At 37.2% G+C, this 21825-nt stretch overlaps 2 protein-coding genes and 1 non-coding gene across 8 annotated transcripts in view; 1 reads left to right on the forward strand and 2 right to left on the reverse strand.

Moving 5' to 3' along the window:
- Positions 1–2463: 2463 nt before the first annotated feature.
- On the reverse strand, positions 2464–14060 carry LOC137958999 (probable serine/threonine-protein phosphatase 2A regulatory subunit B'' subunit TON2). The gene is made up of 12 exons (XM_068806249.1): positions 13595–14060; positions 13144–13235; positions 12947–13009; positions 12573–12671; positions 12015–12173; positions 10437–10508; positions 10151–10283; positions 6407–6471; positions 5667–5742; positions 5056–5157; positions 3972–4164; positions 2464–2940 (listed from the first exon to the last, which is right to left on the reverse strand). Exons 1-12 carry the CDS (start codon positions 13731–13733, stop codon positions 2703–2705), a joined length of 1431 nt encoding a protein of 476 aa, XP_068662350.1. The 5' UTR covers positions 13734–14060; the 3' UTR covers positions 2464–2702.
- LOC137960731 (small nucleolar RNA snoR104) lies at positions 3351–3467 on the reverse strand. The gene has a single exon (XR_011114278.1). It is a non-coding gene; the product is annotated as a small nucleolar RNA snoR104 (small nucleolar RNA).
- Positions 14061–14546: 486 nt separating the features above from the next.
- The window catches only part of LOC137958812 (DNA polymerase zeta catalytic subunit), a 32296-nt gene continuing 25017 nt past the window's right edge, over positions 14547–21825 (forward strand). For 5 of the 6 annotated variants that reach the window (XM_068805956.1, XM_068805955.1, XM_068805958.1 and 2 more), the window contains exons 1-7: positions 14547–14740; positions 14861–14943; positions 15179–15236; positions 16275–16324; positions 16439–16551; positions 17529–17571; positions 21693–21761. In XM_068805956.1, coding sequence (XP_068662057.1) covers positions 14614–14740; positions 14861–14943; positions 15179–15236; positions 16275–16324; positions 16439–16551; positions 17529–17571; positions 21693–21761 — 543 coding nt within the window. In that variant the 5' untranslated portion in view covers positions 14547–14613. Of the gene's footprint in view, positions 14741–14860; positions 14944–15178; positions 15237–16274; positions 16325–16438; positions 16552–17528; positions 17572–21661; positions 21762–21825 lie in introns of those variants that run through there. The other variant, XM_068805959.1, reaches the window with a different exon arrangement.

Genomic DNA, 21825 nt, shown 5'->3' on the forward strand with positions numbered 1-21825 from the left:
TCCATCCCCCATTATCAGCAACTTTACTAATGGTACTATTCCTCAATCTCGAAATATCGTGGAGGCTAGAAAAAGTGCTCTGAAGAGGCATATCCCCCAACCATAAATCTTCCCCAAATCTGATATGATGGCTATCTCCCACATACAATCGGACTGCTGTTGAGCCAATATTTATGAAATTTATGCATAACCTTGTATTTCCAACTTCTTTAACTATTTTCATTATTACTAGCCCATCTACTAGTAACTAGTTCTCGAGTAGGTGTTAGTTTCAGATTGTTATTGTTTTCAATCATATATGTGAAATCCAATATTTGCTTTGGTGTAGTTGGTGGCATGCAACAAACCTAGCTAGCTAGGAACTAGTTACTACAACTAAATAATCGGGGGTATACATATTAGCTAGATGCAAGCCATTATGTGGCCTACCTATTGCTAATCAATGGTGTAAATGTGATGATACATGGATCACACTAATTAGTGAAAATATTATGAGGGCTTCTTAGAAAATATATGATGTTTTACGTGCAAAAGGTATTTTACTATAGAAGGAATGAAAATTAGTGCTCCCTGGATCATCAATGACTATTGAAGCATTTGAGTCCCTTAACTCATCCTGTTTTCTTAGAACTACTAGTGTTCAGGGTCATTCTTTACGGCAAAGAAGCTCCTCTTAGCACCAAAAGAAAGAATATCAACCAAACATTGGTGTTTTGCTGAAATGTCTTTTAGCTTTGTAGAATGCCTTTTCATGAACACAAGGAAATGAAGAGAAAAGCAATAAAATTGAACGCAACAAGAAATAACCACAGAAGAGCTCATCAGTAACATACTAATTTTAACTTTGTTTGCTTTAATAAAGTTAAAAGCAAATGCAAAAAGAAATAGCCATAGAAGAAGTTGTCACTTACCGATTTTTAACAAGCATTGGAAACAAAGTTAAAAGCAATAACAAGAATTAAGTAGATAAAATATTTAACAAGTCAAATCATAAATAACGTCACTATCTCTTAATCTTCTTTAATGAAAATTAGCAGTGATAAAGGAGAAACAAAGGGTACAAGAAAAAAACCAAAATTTTCATAAAATTGAACCTTGTGGAGCTCAAAATCATTAAAAAAAAAAAGGACAAACTTACCTTTTAATGTCAAATTTCTTATGTTAGCAACACTAGAAGTCAATTATAGCCGATAGAGAAATAAAAAGGCTGAGGGATAGGCTAGGGCGAGGTCTGGGGAGGAAGAAAATTGACAACATCATCTTAAAATAGGGCAGCTTGTGTCACCAATTTTCTCCCAAAAGTTTCAAAAAGAGTTTGAACTGGGCTACTAGAGTCTGAGACTGAGATTTTCGATTTTGAAAGAGTTCAAAATCAAAACGAAAAGTAAAAAATAAAGCCCCCATCTCCCGAGTGCCAAAAGGGATTTTACTATTTTAGTAATGGAGCTGGCTACAAATTGAACCGCGGCTCACATGAGTTTGGCTCGGTTACTTAAACGAGTGCGAACTGCTGTTTGAATCGATCAGAACCGAGCCTGGACTAAGGTGAGCTCAAGCTCTTTATGAACCGACTTGGTTTGGTGCCTCCCCTATGATCGCTAATATAAATTTACTAAGATGTACTTCTTTGTAAAAGCTCAATTTCTTTTTCGGTTTTGACCTTTGATCAAGGTGCTTGTCCCAAAAGAACCTTTGAACTGTTGACTTTCAGTGGGCTAAAAATGTGAGTGGGCTAACTTTTGAAACAAAAGAATTTATGTTTTTCTTTTCTAATCTTTATTTAGCTAGCACACCCATGAAAAAACAATCTCACTTTAAAAAGTTAAAAGTAATTCTTAAAATTCAATCTGGCAAGTGGCATCCTCCTAATGCCACTATCTTGGCTGGTTACACTCCAGCAACCCACAAAACATCCCTTGAAGGATTGCAGTGTTTTTGCTGTTCTATGGCCCGCATGTGCATGTGCTTCTTGGTAGTAGAATACCCTAATCTTGTGTGTATAATGAGTAAAAATTCTCTCGTCAGTTCTAATAGCTTCAAGGAGACCTAACATCATTTTAAATTTCCAAATACAAAGGCTGCTGCTTTTAAAAGCTCTCTTCTTTTGCTTGCATCTTAAGCAATTTGTACTGCTTGCAAGAGTTCTTTTTATCTCTAAGCTTATTTCGTAACCATCGTGATGCTGTGATTTGATCAATACCATTGTGTCCACAGGTTGCAGATTTCCCTCGAGTTGTTGTGATCAGTTAAGCTGATCTGACTGGTAGGCTGGAAAAATGTTACTGAGATTCCACTGGTGTTCTTACAAATAAAGAAAGAAAGAGCCAATCCAATGAGAGCTTGGGATGTGAACTTCATTAAGTCAAGATAAAAAAATCCATTAGTTGTAAATTGCTCCATATGTGCGAATGGTTCACTTGAGGAGAATTGGTCCCATTTAAGAGACTATTTACACCTTGACAATGGACACAAATCTTTTATATTGCAAAGCTCTTTTAATTGATAAGTTCTCACAAGTTAGCTGCAAACGGGCAGGTCTGGCGGGGTATGGAAGAAATGTTGCTGCTGGCCTGGCTGGACCAAAGCTCGTTGCACATTAGGACAACAATTTTGAAACTGCAAGAATTGCTGACAGTCTACTCACAGCTAAGGTTACAATTACAATACAAATAGTTACTTTACATATATCCACCTGCAACAAGTCACTCCTCTTCTGGCTCTTCTTCTTCCTGTAATAGATTTTCTCTATTGTCATGAGCCCAGAATCCTCGTACATCAATAAGCATGCTGCCCACAGTGCCACCTTGTTTGCAGGCAAGAAGATCGGCAAGTGTTATTCTCAGAGGATCAACAGGCTTTACCATATCCCAGATTTCATCCCTCACGTCTTCAATACACAGCTCATAGTTTCCACCCTCAATCCATTTCTGGTGCACATCCCTGTAACCAGAGTTCTGGTAAGTAATATGGCTTCTCAAAACAGGAAATGCTAACGGTGAAATTTGAAAGGTTTACAGTTTCTAGACTATTAAAACAAAGATAGGGGAACTATACAAATTGACAACAGATAAGAGATCCATAATAGAACCAGAAACATGAAAACATCAGCCAGTGCATACGATAAGAAAAATCTGGACCACCACATACATCTTACCACAGCTCAAGCACGGATAGGCTTGGTTGCGACTACTAACCAAGATAGTGGCAGAGTAAATTTTTTGGAAATGAGGAATGCATATATCATCAACTATATTTTTAGGACAGAGCAGTCTAACCTACATCTTGTGAAAGATGCCAAGTGTCAAACTTTTGCTATTTATACACTACTCACAGACTATACAGATACCACCAAATGTGCTGCACTAATGAGACTTGCAGAACTTGCTCACAGTGCTACAAGCAGGAACATACAGTATTACTGTAGGAAGACTGTATCGGGTAAACATCAAAACTTATGTATGTTGCCCTTCTTTTCTTCCATGTTTTGATCAACCTATAACTAAAATAAAATAAATTTTGATTTTAGCCTGAGAAATATAACTTCACATGGATCTGTTAAGAAACTTTATTGGTTACACGCCCATTTAGAAAAAACTCCTCTCTGCATTTGGTAAAATACCAGTACGGTCATTCCACAAACACATATTGATCTCATCAGATTACAGCATGATAGGCTACTTGTCAGAACCTTATAGTCCAAGTTTCATATAATTCTGATATGTATTCTGTGAGTTATAAGAATTTTTGTAAGTAGGGGCAATTTTGTCCAACTATGTAAATTAACTTAAGTAAGAGGATAAGAGCAGGGCTCGAATTTTTTGAGCCCTCAACTCAACACAGCATACTGCTGCTTCTCTTCCCTCTCTCTTCTTCTCAATTTTCCTCCTTAAATCCTCTCAAGTTTGTTATTTTCAGCATTTTACATGAAATAATATAAAAACAAACAATGAACAAATCTACAACATATTGACCTGAAAAGTGTGTGGATATCAGCTGTTGTAAGATAACCCCTTCCATGAAGATCGAGGCACCGAAACAAGTAGGTCAGTCCTTCTGGCGTGTCTTTGTTTTCCAATGCCAAGACGAAATCAAGGAAGCTCTCAAAATCCATTTCTCGAGCATTACCCCCTCCACTTTTGCCACGCCGAAAATGTTCATCAAATGCTGGAAATAATGCGTATGAGGTATAACACAGTCAAATTAACTATAGGAGAACAGAAACCATGTTCCACCACATAAGAGGAAGCAAAATGCAGATTCAGTTATACCGGCTTTATTTATTTATTTATTTTTTAAATGAAGTTATACTGGCTTTATTACAAACTACAATCAACCGAAATACTCAAGAAGGGTAAATTTGACCAGAAAGAGAACAATGCCATGATAAAACAACAACAGAGTAATTAAAGAGAGCCACTAGATGATGACAGAGAGTACCGGTGGGAAATGCCCATTAGAACTTGAACAAATAAAACACAGGAATGTAGCAACACGTGATGGTAAATGGTTCCTTTGTAAATTTTCTCTGTTAATATATATACATCCTTTTCAAAAAAATAAAAATAAAAAATGTGATGGGAAATGGTTGGCTTAGATTACTGAGTTTTACTGATTTCATATATCAAAACAATAAAGATGGCAAATGCCCATCCAGAATTACACAAAGTGCAAAATGTCCAGTATTGAAACGGTTCGAACGGAAAACTTAGGAAAAAATATTTGGACAAAAATAAAAAGTAAAACTACACCAATAGGTACCAGAACATACAAACAGATCCACCTATCACATGACATGAGTTAATGTGCTCACAAAAATAATTTTTCCAATCCACTTTTGCTTTAAATACATCTTGGTAGTTCACGCTCAACAACAACAGTAGAGCACAAAGTATTCATGTAGAAAAATAAGATTTAAGAAAAAACTAATCAGCCAAGTCTGATATCCCATGCAAGATAGGTTGCACCTTAACATTTTAAAACGATAACATAATAAAATGGTCTTTTTCTTTTTTTTTCTGAAGAAACTAGATAAAGAAGTTGTGCACAATTCCTCACCCCTCTCAATGAAAATCTCTGTCAAAGTTGCATCTGCATATTCTCGTAACTCTTGCTTGCTTAGTGTGCCATTCATATCTTTATCAAGAGCAAGAAACATATCTGCCACAATGATGGACAAAAAAACTAAGAACAACAGAAAGTTGGAAGCAGATACATTTTAAGAAGGAAGATGTATGAGTGAGTATAGAGAATTAGAGGCATATAATGAGAGAATAAGTATCTTCACATGATTAACTTTTGCAAGCTAGGTTTTAAAAAATTCCACCACACCCTATGCCTGCACTGAATTTGCAGGTAGTATCCCCTGACCATCCCCATGGTAACATACGCAACCCGCCTAAAGCAAAAGGTTAGTTAATTAACTCCATTGGTATCTTCTTCTATCCTGATACACTAGTTGATTTCCTCGAACAAGATATAGAACATTTGGGAAATTTGCAATACGACTCACTGTTTAATATTTAACATTCAAGAACCCTAAAGAGATGATAATAAAAGTAGTGGATTGCAGAACATCACCCGACAAAATTTTCAAAAAATTAGAAAGATCCAGGAATAAGCAGTCCTATCATTCCCCACTTTCATGCAAAATAAGCATAAAAACTTACCACATATTCGTTGTGCAGAAGCCAAAGAAAACCAGTTTTCAGCTTGCTCAGTATCAGTGGCCTCTTCTTCACTTTCCTGATACATAAAAAAGAAAAGAAATAAACTCCAGGTCAAAAAGTCCACTTAGATCCTAGATTCTAGAAACAAATATATCTTTACCACACGTTTAAGTATTAAGCACATATGTCAAGGTGCAAACACGCAGGATGCGCAGGACATGCAGACCATGCACATTTCATCCATAAATAACCTAGTTCAGATGGAGCAGAGGAATCTTCTTCCACTGCCAGATTTTCCTGATAAATTAGGTGCTTCTCGTTGGAAACATTTTGGAAAGCCTTTAACGGACAAGTCCTCTTAAAATTACAACTCTTTCATGAAGAAGGTTTTGTTTGCCTATGCCCTATTTAAGAGTGTTTCCATTACAAAGAAATAAGCAGAGTACACCCTTCAATAGAACTAGGAAAATGCTTCCTTCCTGAGGAACAAACTGATTCTTTTCAATATTTCAAATTCCTAGCTTTTTTAGAGAAGCTCCCTTTGCCTCTTTACGAAGCTGGATCTTGGAAAAAGAGGGGCAACCAATCACCTACTTTGGTGGAAAACCTTCATGGGTCCAAGTCCAGCCTCAGTAAAGATATATCAGAAATTTCTACGATAAATGAAAACAGATATATATAACTCTCTGTCTAACAGATCCATTGACTGCAGAAGAGACCAACCAACAGATTCAAACTACCTGATGCAGTTCCATGAGTTCCTGGAGACAGTTACTAAGCAAGATCTTCTTTATGCAAGCCTTCCCTGTCAACAGTCATAAGAATCCCTGTTTCAGTGAAAGCTGAAATCACAAAAGAACAAGAGAACCATTTGAAAAACCAAGTCAAGGCTGGGGGTTGTGAAGAGTAAACTTGAACTTTATGGAAATCATGAACCTTCCTAGATCTCTCAATCAACCATTCATAGTTCCTGGAGTATCAAAGTTCATCCCTGATAAACTATCTAAAGAGGCTGCAAAGACCCAACTTTTAAAGTTCTTCCTTGAATTTGTTTTAAATTCTATCCTTTCTCATTTCAAAAAAAAAAAAAATCTATCCTTTCATTTACATATCTCATCCTTCACAATATCTCAATATTAAATTCATTTTACCATTACCATCATCATTATCAAAGTCTTAACCAACCGTTTTGGGTATGCTACCACCTCCATAATCAACAGGTTTTATGATCCACTCACAACAATCATCCATGTCATTTTTGGCCTGTCTCTAAATCATATAGAATCTAAAATACCTACAGTTGTCAAAAAGAGAGAGAATGTAACAGAACCAGTTAAACAGAGCAAAGAACTCTGTTAAGAAATAAGGGTATTTATGTCCTTTCAGTCTGTCAGTCTGTATTGTCCCACAGGTTTAGCAGAGCTTCTAGGTTCATTTCAATTGAATTATGTCAGGAATTAGAAAGTACTTAAATGTTGAGAGGTGTTAGAGTAATGAGGGGCATAGTTGTCCTTTTTATTGTGATGAATAATAGAAAGTTAGGAGAAAACCTCCCATGAGACTGACATCTTCTATGGCAGTTCTTCCTGCCTTCTTTTTCTCCTTCTTCCTTCAATCTCTCAATTACTCAATCTTACTTGCTATCACAGCAAAACTGGTAAGAAGTTTGTCTTTAATCTCTCTCCTGCTGTCTGCGACCATACCAAGGGAGAAAGTTTTGATTTTTTTCTGCTGAAGAAACTTAAAGGTTAGTTTTGTGCCAAAACAAGTTGGTTGATGGTTTGCTGTGGTTCTCAACTGCATGTTAAGAATACATGCCCCATGCTGGTTTGAGTTGAGTTCTGTGGCCTTCCTGACACTGGCAACAGGTACTTAACCTGTTTTTATGCCATCTACTGCTGCTGCCTTTTATGCCCAGATGTTGATTGTTGCTGGAATTTTAAGGACTTAAATTTATGCTCCCATCTGGGAGTCCGGGTCTGCACAAATAAGGAAAGGTTCTGGTCTACCTGTTTCTGCTTAATTGATTGCTTATATGTTGCAATTGTGCCTGTTTGGGTGCTCAACTTGCTTGAATCAAGGTGTTTCTCATCAGTAATCGTAAAGTTGTGATCTGTGTGAGCTATTTCAGCAGATCTACATGTCTGTTTATGCTGTGATTGGTTAGTGGCTGGGGCCGTTTTATGGTTACAGGTGATTTTGAAGGTACGAGTAAAATGTTTGTTCCCTAGTTGTGCTGTTGTGTCGGACCACAAATCGGTGCAGATCTTCAATTTGTTGAAGAGTAATTTTTCGCTATGTTTTTGGGCGTTGTTATTGGGGATTACTGGTGCTGGTCTGTTACTGTTTTTGTGTATGTGGCGGATTCCGGAGAAGTGGAACTCCTCCAAAGGTCTCAGAGAGTTCTGAGTCTAAGGATTCTAGCTCAATTCCATTCACATCTGCCAAACTGAATGGGCAGAATTATTTAAATTGGTATAGATCTGTCTGCATGTTCTCGAAGGCAAAAAAAAGACCCAAGTATCTTTGAAACAATCCGCTTCTCCAATGACTGAGGATAGGGAGGCCGAAGAATTTTTTATTTTATTTTTCAAATTATAAGATAGTCAAATTATGAGCTGGCTGGTCAACAGAATGGAGTCTCAGGTTAGCAACCAGATTATGGCAAATGAAATGTGAGAAACTCTTGAATCTGTATTTGAGTATTGAGGCAGCTACAGGCAAGAGTGGTATGTTATTGTTTCAAAGGAAATATGACATTTAAAAAAAAAAAAAAGGAAATATGAGTCAAGTATGTTACATGAGGATGGATTCTTGGAGACTAAACTAGTTGAGGTGCCCATGGAAGTAAACCCAAATCTCCACAATGATGAGAGTCCTTTACATAAGGACAAGACCATATATAAAAGGTTAGTTGGTAAGTTGATTTATGCTACACTAACCAGATCAAGTACATCCTTTGCAATTAGAGCCAATTCATGGAGAATCCCCACCAGGTTCATCTAGAGGTAGCCCAAAGAATTTTGAAGTACTTGAAAGGAGCATCGAGAAAAAAGTTATTGTACATACAGCATGCAAATTTGGAGATTGTGGCTTATTTAGATAACACATGGCCAAAAATGGATAGGAAGTCTACGACTGGGTATTGTGTATTTGTTGAAGAAAATTTTATGAAGTAGAAGAGCATAAAAACAAAATATAGTGGAATGATCTAGCACAAAGGCAGAAAATTGTGCTAGGGTACACACTGTTTGTGAGTTTATGTGGATAAAGTCAGTGGTGAAATGACTGATAATTCTATGAATCTAAAATGTAACAACCAAGCGACCATTTTTATTGCTAGTAAAACATATAAAAGTCAATTCTCACTATATTCGTGATGCTATGATGAGAGGGACATTATTTTTCATTATGTTATGTCTACTAAGAAGATTAGTGATGTCTTTACAAAAGCTCTTGGGCAACGTGAATTTATCAATTTTGTAACAAACTAAGGATATTTTTACATATATGCTTCAGCTTGAGGGAGAGTATAAACAAATAAGGGTACTTATATCTTTCACAATTTGTATTTATGATAAGTTGTGTCCCTCTAGGTTTATAAGAGTTCCTAATTTCATTGTAATTGAATTATGTCAGAAATTAGCAAGTACTTAGATGTTGAGAGGTGTTGCTATGATAAAGAGCATAGTTGTCTTGTTATTGTAGTTTCACTTAAGTGATGAAATAAGAGAAGATTAGGGATCGATTAAAATTGTTAAGGAATAATCCCACATAGATTAGTGAATAAAAAGATCTTGAGTTTATTAGTTGAGAAAGAGGTTTCCTAAGTCTGCTAGTCATTTTGGAATGAACCTTGGACCCAACTTAACATGGTATCAGAGCAGGTACTCATATGTGGGCCTACACCTAAATTATCCACTTGTAGAGCCACAAAAGAGAGCCTACACCTAAATTATCCACTTGTAGAGCTACAAAGGAGGGCCTACACCTAAATTATCCACTTGTATAGCTACAAAAGAGGGCTTACACCTAAATTATCCCCTTGTAGAGCTACAAAAGATGACCTACACCTAAATTATCCACTTGTAGAGCCACAAAAAGAGGGCATACACGTGAGGGGGAGTGTTAAGGAATAGTTCCACATGGATTAGTTAGTACAAAGATCTTCAGTTTATTGGTTGGGAAAAGGGTTTCCTAAGTTGGCTAGTCATTTTAGGATGGACCTTGGACCCAACTTAACAAAAGCATCCAACAGGACTGCCATCTTCTACAACAGTTTTTCCTCTAATTCTTCATTTCTTCTTTTCATTTTTCCTTCCTTCTATCTCTCAACTACTCAAATCTAACAAAACTCTAATTTGATAATTTATTTCAGATGTATCAGAAACAAAGACCAAAATCCTACTTTTAAAAAGGCCAGAAATCACTTGTTGGCAAGCAACAGATAAATTTGTTGAAACAATGAATGAGGAAATACAAACCTCGCCTGTGAGGATCACAAAAGAAAAAGAATTTGTGTGCAGCTATCCTACAGTACATTTGAACAAAGGCAGCAGGCATGTCCCGAAGCTGTGCCAGATTAGGAATAAGACCTCTTATGTAAGCTTCCATTTCCTGCATATGTAGGACCAGACAAAACTTTTCATGCTAAAAGATACCAAATAAAAAAACAATATAATAAAGGAGAATTAAAATAGTCTCATAAATAGTGAATAACTTATAGATATAGAGAAAGACCAGACAACAAAAAACAAAAAGAGGCAATACATGAGGTTGGAGGAAACCATCAGAATCCTCATCAAGCTCGCTCATATCAATTCTGGCCTGAGTAAGGGAAACCTGAGGAAAAGCCAGCAGATAGCATGTTAGGGTGCAGTGATATTTACTACAACAAAATCTTTCCAATTTTGTTTTCCAATAGGTAGGAATAGCATGAGGGCAAACTTTTCTTAATAACAAGCAATCAGAATCTAAAATGACCAGATGAGCCAGAAATACACAACGAAAACACAACATTTTAAGCGAAGATTCACACCCACTTCCATTTCTTTTATTTTTCATTTTATATGATGTTGAACAAACTAGTGCAAGTCTAGAGAAGATGCGAAGCATTTCACTTTTTACTTTTTTTTTTTATTTGGAGATGAACATTACCTCTTTCATAGACAAGAAAAAGGGTGTTTAATTGTAACAACAATACCATGTTAGCAAATTCTTTAAAAAATAAAATAAAAATACAATTATCACAAAAAAAGGGATAAATATAAGCAAGATGTCTGCCTTCAAAGAAATATAAGCAGGATGACTATCTTCAAAAAATATAAGCAGAATGTGTACCCGGTTTCAAATGAATTTTGTGCCAAAGTTGAAGTATTTAATACTAACATTTTGAATTTTGTACCAAGATCTAAAACAAATTCTCTTAGAAGTTCAGAAACAACACAAAGACTTAAAGTTGGTTGGTGCACTTCTCATGTTATCCTGTCATCAGCTGGTGTTCAAAAGATAACTCCCCTCCTTGGCACCATTGACCAATCACTGATTATATTGCTGACATTGTGTCATCCATTCATTGCAATTGGAACCTCATTCCTAGATCAACCAATTCTTTGGCTGATAAATTGGCAAAATTCGGAACCTCCCAACTATCTCTCATTGTTTGGGAAGGCTTCCCCTCTTGTAATCTGCTCGTTTGAGCTCTCATAATAAAATTCAGTATCATTTCAAAAAAAAAAAAAAATGTTATCCTGTAGCAGGATGCACACCCCGAATATAATCTGATTTGTCTAATGGCAGATATACGAGTGGGCTCAAGAACTTAAGCAAATGGAGAAAATCCAGAATTAGTGACAAAACTACTACTGAAACAAGAACAGGCACAATCCTTACAGTTCAACACTTTCAACAACCAAGTCTATGACAGATCAAGTAAATCAAGTTGGTTGACCACTTGGGAAGAACACAAGAAAGTATTGAAAAAATACACACTCAAAGCTATCTAATACAAGAAAATAGGTCTGACAGTCAAAATATTTCAAATCGGCCTCGATCTCAGCACAAAAGAAAGCACCTAAGATGCTATGAATGAGCTTAAAGAGTTTTTCAAAAAAAAAAAAAAAAGCTTAAAGAGTTTCTGTCTTCAAATTACCACAACCATCATATCATAGTACAAGGACTAACCTGATCGTAGAAGTATACATATTTAAAGAAAAAATCTAAAGACAACTAGTATTCCAAAAATCAACGACAATCACAAACTCATACTTGTTTTCTCTGTCATTGAAATAAGCATGTGTGCATATAGACGGCAAGAAATAAGGCAGATTTAGACAATAAGAAACTCACCGTGCGCATCACATAAAGATAGAAAGGCAGAATAGCTATCCTTCCAGATTCATCCTTCTCAAACTTCATAAAGTTTGAAGGGCTGAAAAAACGTCGACACTTAGGGCCAATTTGTTCAGTGCACACAGATGCTATGTGGCAGAAATCTTCATAGTTCATCTGAAAAGGAATGTCCCAATGATGATAAGCTATAGACAGATTTTTGGAGTTGAGAAGAACTACCAATGCAATAATCAGCGATCATAAAAAAATTTAAGTCACAACACCAGTAGCTACATGAGAACATTTTAATGAGCATGAAAAACTCCAGCATGTGGCGATAACTAGAATATCATCGGCAAGGTTATTAGAGAAAGATGAAGGAATCGCATGCTGGACAAGTCCCCATGAATTTAATAACTACCACTGCAGCAGATGTCAGTGGCCTCATCATGAGCTATTTAAAAGAGCTGCCAAGCCCGACACAGTAGAGAGACAATAATTATGATGACAATGATTTTACTCAAAGAACCAGCCCTGTGCCATATGAGGCTGCATGAGTGGAAGACAGGTACAGACCTTTTCAGCACCAGTTGAATCATCGATAACACAATTTTCTCTTAAGCACACCCACATAGCATCCAGATCATCAGCATTCAGCAAAAGATCCGATTGCTTCTGCATAGATGAAACTTGGAACTTGAGCCAAACATTAAGCGCCGAAAAACTCAATAAACAAGCCAAACAAGTAACAATATGAGAAGCGAAAAATTAAATTGGGTCACAGAGGTAAACATAAATAATGGCACAAGTAAATGTAGTTCATCAAAATCAAGGATCTCTAATCAAAATTACATGACAGACAAGATAAAGAACTTAAAATCTAATGGATTGGGGCATCATTTCCTTTGAGACTGCACTATAAGACATTCACGATAATGAAGGAAAGCTACCTTTAAAAATCGGAACTTTGCTAGCCTCTGAACTCTGTGACTGATGGACCCTTCTTCAGGCTTCTGTTACAGAGAGAATAAGCTAAGTGAAAAATCAAGCACATAAGCGATTATAAGTCACTAAGTAACTTCTGGTTATAAAATTATATTAGTAATGATAATTTTGCCTATGATTCAACAAAAGTTCTCGTACATACCTTCTTATAGAAGCTTGGAATGGTGCCAGCTTCTGAGTTCTTCTGCTGCCGTTCCTTAAAAATATCTAGTAAAATTCTCTTTGTTTCCAGTTCTGCGGGGAAGAATATGACTCCATTAGTGATTGGGACAAAAGGACAGATGGCCCTTTATTCCTCAACATATGTTGGAATTTAAGATAATATCAATGATCATTCATTTTAGTCTCCCCTTTGTCCTGTTCCAGAAGCCTACATCAAAATCAGTAACAAGGACGCATGTGCTGCTCAATCTTCTCGAATACTGAGTCATTAAAATGAAAACTTACATTTTGATCGTTAAAACAATTATTGAGACTGCAGCAATCTCAAAATGCACTTGTATGCAGCATCAATCATGATCTTTAGTTGCCACATTTATCTGACATAGCAAATGAGAGAGGAATAACTAAATAAATAAGAGTGAAGGACTCACCCATAAGAGCTTCTGAGCCAAGGCCGGCCCCGGATCCGATGAAGCGCCGCAGGTTTCGTACCCACAGCATGGAAGAGGCAGCAGGGACCTTCTTCGCCGTGGATTCGTGGCTTTCCCCATCGCTGGAACCGCTATACATTATTTGAACGAACTATTCAGGAACTCTTAAGCGACTATGTCAGGGGTGGAAAGGAAGCTTCTGGACGAGGAGAAGCAGTAACTAAGGGTACTGGGAAGTAAATTAGTGAAATTTGGGGAAATCGCGAGTATAGGAGAGATGCGGCTGGGACTGAGAAGGGGCAACAGTGAAAGAAGCAGCTTTTTGTTGCGGTGATGGAGACACGCTGGATGGAACTACGATTCACTGCTCTCGGGAAGAGAACTATCACATGCTGATCGCCACGAGACTCCGTTACATGGGAAGGGAAGGGAAGGGAAGGGAAGGGAAGGGAAGGGAAGCAAGCCAGTGAAAGTGAGAGCGAATACGGAAAAGGGTTCCGAAGAAAAACCTGTTATATTTTATATTTTGAATGTTATATTTATTTAATCATTATAGTTTAAATTAATTGCACCTTAAATAAGTGATTTTTATAAATATGTGTTTTATGATTTTTGATGTTGTATTTATGTGATTTCATGATTTTCAATACAATATTTAATTGATAACTTTAGAGAGAGAATTTAGATATTATACAATCAAGCCTTTGATTATTGGGGTATTTTGGTAGTTTAATAATTAAATTTTATTTTATATATTTAAAAATTGAATTATCTATTAAGTTAAAAGTCAGAATATCTTAGTTTTAAGTATTTTATTAATAAATATAAAAAATACTTTCTAAATTTAACTCCCTAACCGGAACTAACCCCCGCGAACGTTCTCATAGTCGGTGAAGTGGTAGCTCTGTTTAAGTTCTAACACAGAGGAGACCGAAAGCGGGAGTAGCTTCTGATGTAAGTCTCCGCTGTCCGAAGTACGAACTGATATTTCCGCCTACCCAGCTCGATATCTCTGGTTTATGCCAATTGCTGTGCCAATGTCTTCACAAAATGATCCGAACGTCTTTTCAATGCGAATCGTCTCAATTGATTACTATACGGCTCCTCCGATCCCGGACATAGATATCTGTTACAGCAGCTTTCATGGTAGAGAGCAGGAGAGATTGCTACCTTGTTTTTGTTTTGTTTTAAATATTTTTATGATGGTTCCTGATAGTCTAGCGTCTGGTTTGATATGTATCTTGTTCCTTTCGTTTGATATTGAAGGTCAAAACGTCGAGGAGGTTCCAGTTATAAGGATTTACGGCTCGACTTTGGCTGGGCAGAAAACTTTCCTTCACGTTCATCGGGTGAATTTCTTTACCAACTCTAGGATAGTTGCTGTTTGAACATGTAGTCATTTGTTATAGTCCTTGATTAGGTACAACTTACTATGTTTGCAGTCAGAACACGCGAGTTGTCGTTTTTCCCCTTCACTATATCTTTCAATTCAGTTGTTCTCTGATTCATAATCTCTATACTGAAGTAGCGATTACTTTGCAATTTTATGCCACTAACTTGCTTGTTCGTCATTCTGTTTTGTAGGTTTTGCCTTATTTATATGTGCCATGTTCTGAGATCTCGTTTCAAAATCCTCAAGAAGGTACTACTTGTTTACAGTAGATTTTGTTTGTTGCACTTGTTCATTTATTTTATTCCTGACGGCTCATTATGATTCTTCACAGTTCTTTGAAGAGTATATTTTCTCTTAATTTTTTTCTGAACGCCTGTATTGAAGATTCTACTGAAAAAAAAGGAAAGAAGTGATGCACATACATAACCAAATCAGCATAAAATAATAGAAGACAACAGTAGGGTGAGGAAATCACATGGAGTGAATCTCCTCTTTTATGAAATATGTAGACAGTACAGAGTAGAATTATGATTCATTGGGAATAACCAATATGTCTCCTGCGATTTAGTTGTAATGTCTTAGATATAATCATGTTTATTCTGTTTGAATACTTGAATCTTTATCTTAGTGCATTCTTTGTCTCAAACCCACAGAATAATTCAACCTGCAATGCCAGGTTCTTAACTATTTTATGTTCACTTCATGCTTTTTTGTTCCTTTGCTCAATCAAAATGGCATGGTTGTTAAGTGCACGAAGGTTGCATGCAGCAGCCTTACTTACCCTTCACTATTTCCTGTTAAATATCATTGGGAGCATTTCTGACCTAGGTAACAAGCTACTGAAAGTGTCAATTTTTATGACTCTCTTGATCTGATTCAGAAAATCTTTAAAAAATCAAGGGAACCCGCTTTCTATCAGTTTTCTTGCTGAAATGGAAAGGCATAATCTGAAAATAGGGAAATGTCCAGATGACTGCTGGAGTTCTTCTTTATTTTTTTGAAACACTGGAATGTCCCAATTATCACCCTAAACAGGTACTTTATACGAAATATTTCCAAAAGGACCAAAATAAGCTTAGTTTTATAAATGTGGGTCAAAGTGGCCTAAACCCTTTTTTATGAAATAAACAGACAAAGAGAAAGATCAGGTATCGTAAGTAACTGGGGATTGGGGTTCATTTCTGCTTCTGCATTGTGTGTCTGGATCTGTCAAGTTGATCCAATTAAGCTTCAGCTTGCTTCTCTAAATCAGATATCTTAAGTGTTATATTCTTTTCCATGGTGTAGGCCATGAATACTTGCTGTATATATCTCGTTGCCTGGACAAAGCTTTGCAGGTATATTGTCTTTCTAAATCACTATGTTCTTTAATGCTGTTTGGTTTTAAGGCTTCTGGTTAGAAATATGTTGTGAGATTCCTGAATCACTGGAATTTAATGCTCCTTTTACAGCATAGAAGTTCTGTGGGATTAAAGAGGCAACATGTGCATGGTTGCAGTCTTGTCAGAGGAAAGAAATTTTATGGTTATCATTCCTCAGAGGACCTGTTTGTAAAGATATACTTGTATCCTCTTGCGTGGATGTTCTAGTTTAAAGTGCACGCATAATTAGACTCTTTCATGGGATTCTCATTCACAGATTTTGTGGGGCCTGTTAATCTATTTCTCGTCTAGTTCTGTTATCTTAGTTTCAGTAAAATGTGGGAGTCCTAGCAATATTTCATTAGGAGTTATCTTTGGCCTTATCTCAGCATTGTCATGCCCAGTACCTAATTGTCTAAGCTGTGGTGTTCCTGTAATTTTTATGTCATTTTCTTCTATATTTTGAGCAGAAGGAAAGAAGAAAATAGGGAATGAAAAATCTGCCTTCTTAACAAAATACAATGCAGAAAAAACTACTTATCTTACTTAAACTGTTGCATTGGGGTTCCTGGTTGCATTTTGAGTAAATTTATGGCAACTTTTGCATTGCAGCTGGTCCGTTGATCTCTGGTTTTTAAAAAAAATTATAATTTATAATAATAATAATAATAATAATAATAATAATAACAATTATTATTATTGTTTTGAAAAACATGCACCCCACCCACCCAAATCTACCTCGCAATGCTGATTTTTGACAATAATTCCAGAAGTTTCAAGGGCTCCTCCAAGCACCTGCTTCTCATTACTGAAAGAAGAGATTGTATCATTACCAATGCCATGACACAAATTTTCATCTCCTTCTTCCTCTTTAAGTGGAAGGTTCATGGTGTCAAATCGCCCTTACTTTCTTTAGAAGATATAATATTTATTCTGTTTCCTTCCTCCCCTCCCCCTCTTTCTCACTGGCATCATCATTACCAATTGCATGACCCCAATTTTTTTCTCCTGCATTCCCTGATTCCAAACAGACTCATAATATCTGTGAAAGATACTGTTTTTATTTCCTCCTCTTCTGCCCCCTTCCCCTCCTCTCCCTCCCTCCCTCTCTCTCTCTCTCTCTCTCTCCATACTTTGTGTTTATACAACAGTCATTGGCATCCCTTGACACAGGGAATAGATACTATCCTCTTGAAGTTTCTCGTGCTGCTGCTTTGCTTCTGGTAAGCAATCAGTTAAATTACCATTTATTGAAGTACTCAGACTGTATGATTCTTTCACTTATATATTCCTAATTTCTTGGAATGCTTTTTTATTGTTAAGCTACATTTTGTGCTGTATTTTCTTCTCTGCATTTCCAACCTGTCCTTTACATTTTGGTGTGCTTCATGTTTGAATTGCACCATTTAGATTGCAGTAAAAGATGGTTAATATGCAATTTTTCTGTTTTTTCTTTCCTTCAGGCCGATTAAGTAAAAAAATACGAGATTGTGGTTAAGTTCAGTACCTCTGATATAAAAATGTAGTTAAGATTTTCACTCTTTATTTAATGGTGGAAATGTTTTAGTGAGATATAACAATAGAGATCCTGCCCATCAGATTTGCAGGAGTATGGAGTAGAAAAGGATACAAGACAAAAAATAAAACAATTATTTTTGCTATTTAGTTATGAAAATTTTGAAGTTACTCTCTAAATAGTAAGAACTATTATTTTGTCAGCGTCTATCTATGTGGTATTGTCTGTATGCATCTCTTTTTTTTTTCCTGAGGAGTAGGGGCAGTAGACAAGGTTGAGATAAACGTAAATGAGTTGAAACAAAACGAGATATAGGGTGCTGTATATAGATTGTCTATAAGTACACAACCCTTTTTGGATATTTAAGTATAATTCAGTCTATTATCATACCGTAAACAGGAGGAGGTGCAAATGTAATGGGTTCTAGGGATCAGTTGGAGGAAAATTATGGTGTAATTTTGCTTCATTTACTGAACCCACTCTAGTTCTTTGCTTTTGTCATCATAGTGCACCATAAATGGTGGTGAAAGATGCCCATCACAGTTCCTATGATATCAAATGTGATTGCAGGAAAGACTAGTTTTGGCGAATAAAAGCAATGAGTATCCTTGAGGAAAGTAAAATCAATAGAGGTAAACATTTTCTTGAGAATGGGATGTAATGAATCAACCTTTTTGTTTGTGCAACGCAAAATGAGACGTTTAAATTGTTTTTTTTTTTTTTTTTTTTGAAATGATGCTGATTTTTATTAATGCAAAAACTCAACAGAGCATATTATAAGGGAGGGAAGCCTTTCCAAACAATGAGAGATTGCTGGGAAGTTCCGAATTTTGCCAATTTATCAGCCAAAGAGTTGGCTGATCTAGGAATGAGATTCCAATTACAATGTGTAGAAGATACAATGTCAGCAATACTATCAGTGATGGGCCAATGGTGCCAAGGGGGGAGGCTATCCTTGGAACACCAACTAATAACCGTCTTCGAGTCGCCTTCAATGATTAACTTGCCATGAAGACGATCTCTGAAGATTTGGAGACCGAATAGTAGAGCACTAACTTTAGCAGTATTAGAATCGGCAATGCCCACCGGACCAGCATCAGAAATAATAGGGTCTCCATTGTGACCTCTGAACAAACCACCTGCTCCTGTTGGACTAGGACATCCAATAGCACTACCATCAAAATTCAGTTTTATGTAGTCGCAAAGGGAGAATCCTAGATAGCCATTCTTGGAGCTCTGTTGGGGCCAGACATGTGGGCAATCAAATTCCAATTTTCCCAAAGGGAAACCCCCGATAGAGTGGCAAAATCCTTCTTTGTATGGAGCCAACTCGAGATGAGGCCGACGGCATGAGAAGCCGTGTTGTCTGGGGTGCTAGCTTTGGAGTTGAATCTCTGGTTGTTCCGCTTGAGCCAAATGCACCAATGAACATGCGCAAGACAAGCCGAAAGAATTAACTTGCCCAGCCGAGGAAGGAGAATCCCTCGAACCATCTCAAAGGTGCCAAAGAGGTCTTGATGAAGCCCCAGTTGGAGCCCAATTTTCCGAAAGATCTTCATCCAAACTTGCCAAGAAAATCCAGTGTAAGAGGACATGTTGGACTGTCTCTTCGCACTCACCGCAAAGGGGACAAGAAAGATCGGGGGCAGTGAAATTTCTTCTATGAAGGTTGTCTGAAGTAAGAATCTGTTCTCTGATGGCTGACCACACGAAGAATTTGATTTTGCTTGGTGCTGAGAGTTTCCAAGCCAGATTCGCCTTGTGCTCATGAGTATTGTAGTCTTGCTTTCTGATATGAGAGTAAGCCGAAGTGACATTGAATCGGCCATTATTACTGAGCTTCCAAATCAGCTTATCAACTGAGTGCTCCCGGATAATAGTACTACTGAGTTTAGTAAGGAGAGAGCAAAAAGCCAACGATTCCTCATCATTTAATCCCCGACTGAATGGGAGACTCCATGAATCAGCCACAGAGCAAGAGAGGTCACTTGCCACCCTATGCAACCCTGGGAAGTCCTCCGAGAGAGATCGGGGGCCACACCATTCATCCGACCAGAAGAGAAGGGTCCTTCCATTACCCGTGTGAAATGAGGTAGCATCTCTGAATACTGGGAGAAGCTTGAAAACTGATTTCCATATCGGGGATAGGAAGCGAGCAGTGCCACCCTCTCTCCACCATGCACACGAAAACTGAAGGTAGAACTTCACTATAGACATTTAAGTTGTTAAGATTGAGTTCGGATCAATCCTAAAATGATTAGCCATTTAGTAGGCCTATTGCTCAATCTTATAAACCAACTGTTAAGTTGGGTCCAAGGCCCATCCCAAAATGACTAGCCACCTTAGGAAGCCTCCTTCCCAACTAATAAACTCAAGATCTTTGTACTCACTAATCTATGTGGGACTGTTCCTTAACACTCCCCCTCACGTGTAGACCCTCTTTTTGTGGCTCTAAAAATGGATAATTTAGGAGTAGGCCCTCTTTTGTGGCTCTACAAGTGGATAGTTTAGGTGTAGGCCCTCTTTTGTGGCTCTACAAGTAGATAGCTTAGGTATAGGTCTGCATATGAGTACCTGCTCTGATACCATGTTAAGTTGGGTCCAAGGCCCATCCCACAATGAATAGCTACCTTAGGAAGTCTCTTTCCCAACTAATAAACTCAAGATCTTTGTACTCACTAATCCATGTGGGACTATTCCTTAACACTCCCCCTCACGTGTAGACCATCTTTTTGCTCACCTTGTCCCTGCCCCCTCCTAAATTGGGTCGGGTCAGGTTCCCCATTTAACCCAATTCATACTACCCTAAATTAGGTTTTCACCCATACCAAAATGACTAGCCAAAGTTAGAAGATTTTTTCCAAACTAATAACCACATGACTTTTTGGTTAAAATTTAACTTTGATGGTAGTTCAAGAGGGGATCAAGGGCCTGTTGGTGGTTGGGGGGTTTTCCATGATCCCTCAGCACAGATATTTTATGTTTTTTGCTCCTCTTACGGTTTGTGATTCAGCGAAAGCTGAGTTGAGAGCTTTGCTTTGTGGCTTGAGTGTATTTAGGCAGTATTTTATCCTTTAGTAATTGATGGTGACTTTCATGTGATCGTTAGCTGGTTCACTACTGTTTCATCTCCTCCTTGGAGATTTTGGTCTCTCTATGATTGGGTTCAGGTGTTCTGTGATGACCTTCAACTGTCTTGGTCTTGCTTTGTTCGGAGTGGGAATGGTATTGCAGATCAGTTGGCTCGACTCAGGCAGCTTTTGTCCAAAGTGATTCCTATCCTTTTCACCTGGGTTGACTTTTGCCTCTTTTTGTAACTTTCATTTTCGTCGAGCAAATTTGTATGTCACTTGCTTTGTAATTTTTTAGTCTTTTTTGTTAATTGTTCTCCTCAGCTAGTTGTTCCTTGTAATGTATATTTCTTACCTATTGAATGAATTTCACCCATAATCTTAAAAAAATAACCACAAGGCTTTTTTTCTGATATTAACCCTTGTGAGATCATTCCCACTAACTGGAGAAAACGGAGGGTACTTCTCCAAGTAATTCAGGACCCTCATTTGTTTCTCAAAAGAAAAAAAGGACCCTAATTTGTTTTCGCTCAAACTCACTTAGTTTCTTGCTGATTTATTCTTCCTTTATCTCTCTCCACATCTGTCTTTGTTGCTTCATGTTTGCTTATGTCTTCTCTTTTCTTTTTATATGAACCTGCTCTCTTATTTTCTGAGCTTAATAACTGATTTGGTCACAAGAGCATGATATGTTTCTTTATCTTCTGTTATGTACGTGATTGTCAGGTTTATGTTTGGTACCGATTTGGTTCTGCAGGATGGTGCAGTACTAAATACAAGTGTCCAGCCTTATGAATCACATATTCCATTTCTCCTCCAATTTCTGGTATGTGCAAGTAAATGTTCAGAAATTTAAGTTATATCTTCATTAAACAACATACAAATTTGTT

The sequence above is a fragment of the Aristolochia californica genome, unplaced genomic scaffold, assembly GCF_029961685.1.
Source record: "Aristolochia californica isolate CCGP_79_NKW_82.1479 unplaced genomic scaffold, dmAriCali1.0.hap1 SCAF_3, whole genome shotgun sequence".
NCBI lineage: Eukaryota > Viridiplantae > Streptophyta > Magnoliopsida > Piperales > Aristolochiaceae > Aristolochia > Aristolochia californica.

Bases quoted from the DNA above. Each gene is read 5' to 3' on its own strand.
- LOC137958999 (XM_068806249.1), bottom strand. From the start codon at position 13,733: ATGTATAGCGGTTCCAGCGATGGGGAAAGCCACGAATCCACGGCGAAG. The intron at 13,236-13,594 runs GTGAGTCCTTCA...TCTTCCCCGCAG, and splicing joins TGGCTCAGAAGCTCTTATGG to AACTGGAAACAAAGAGAATT. The intron at 4,165-5,055 runs GTGAGGAATTGT...CATTATTTCCAG, and splicing joins AGAGATTTTCATTGAGAGGG to CATTTGATGAACATTTTCGG.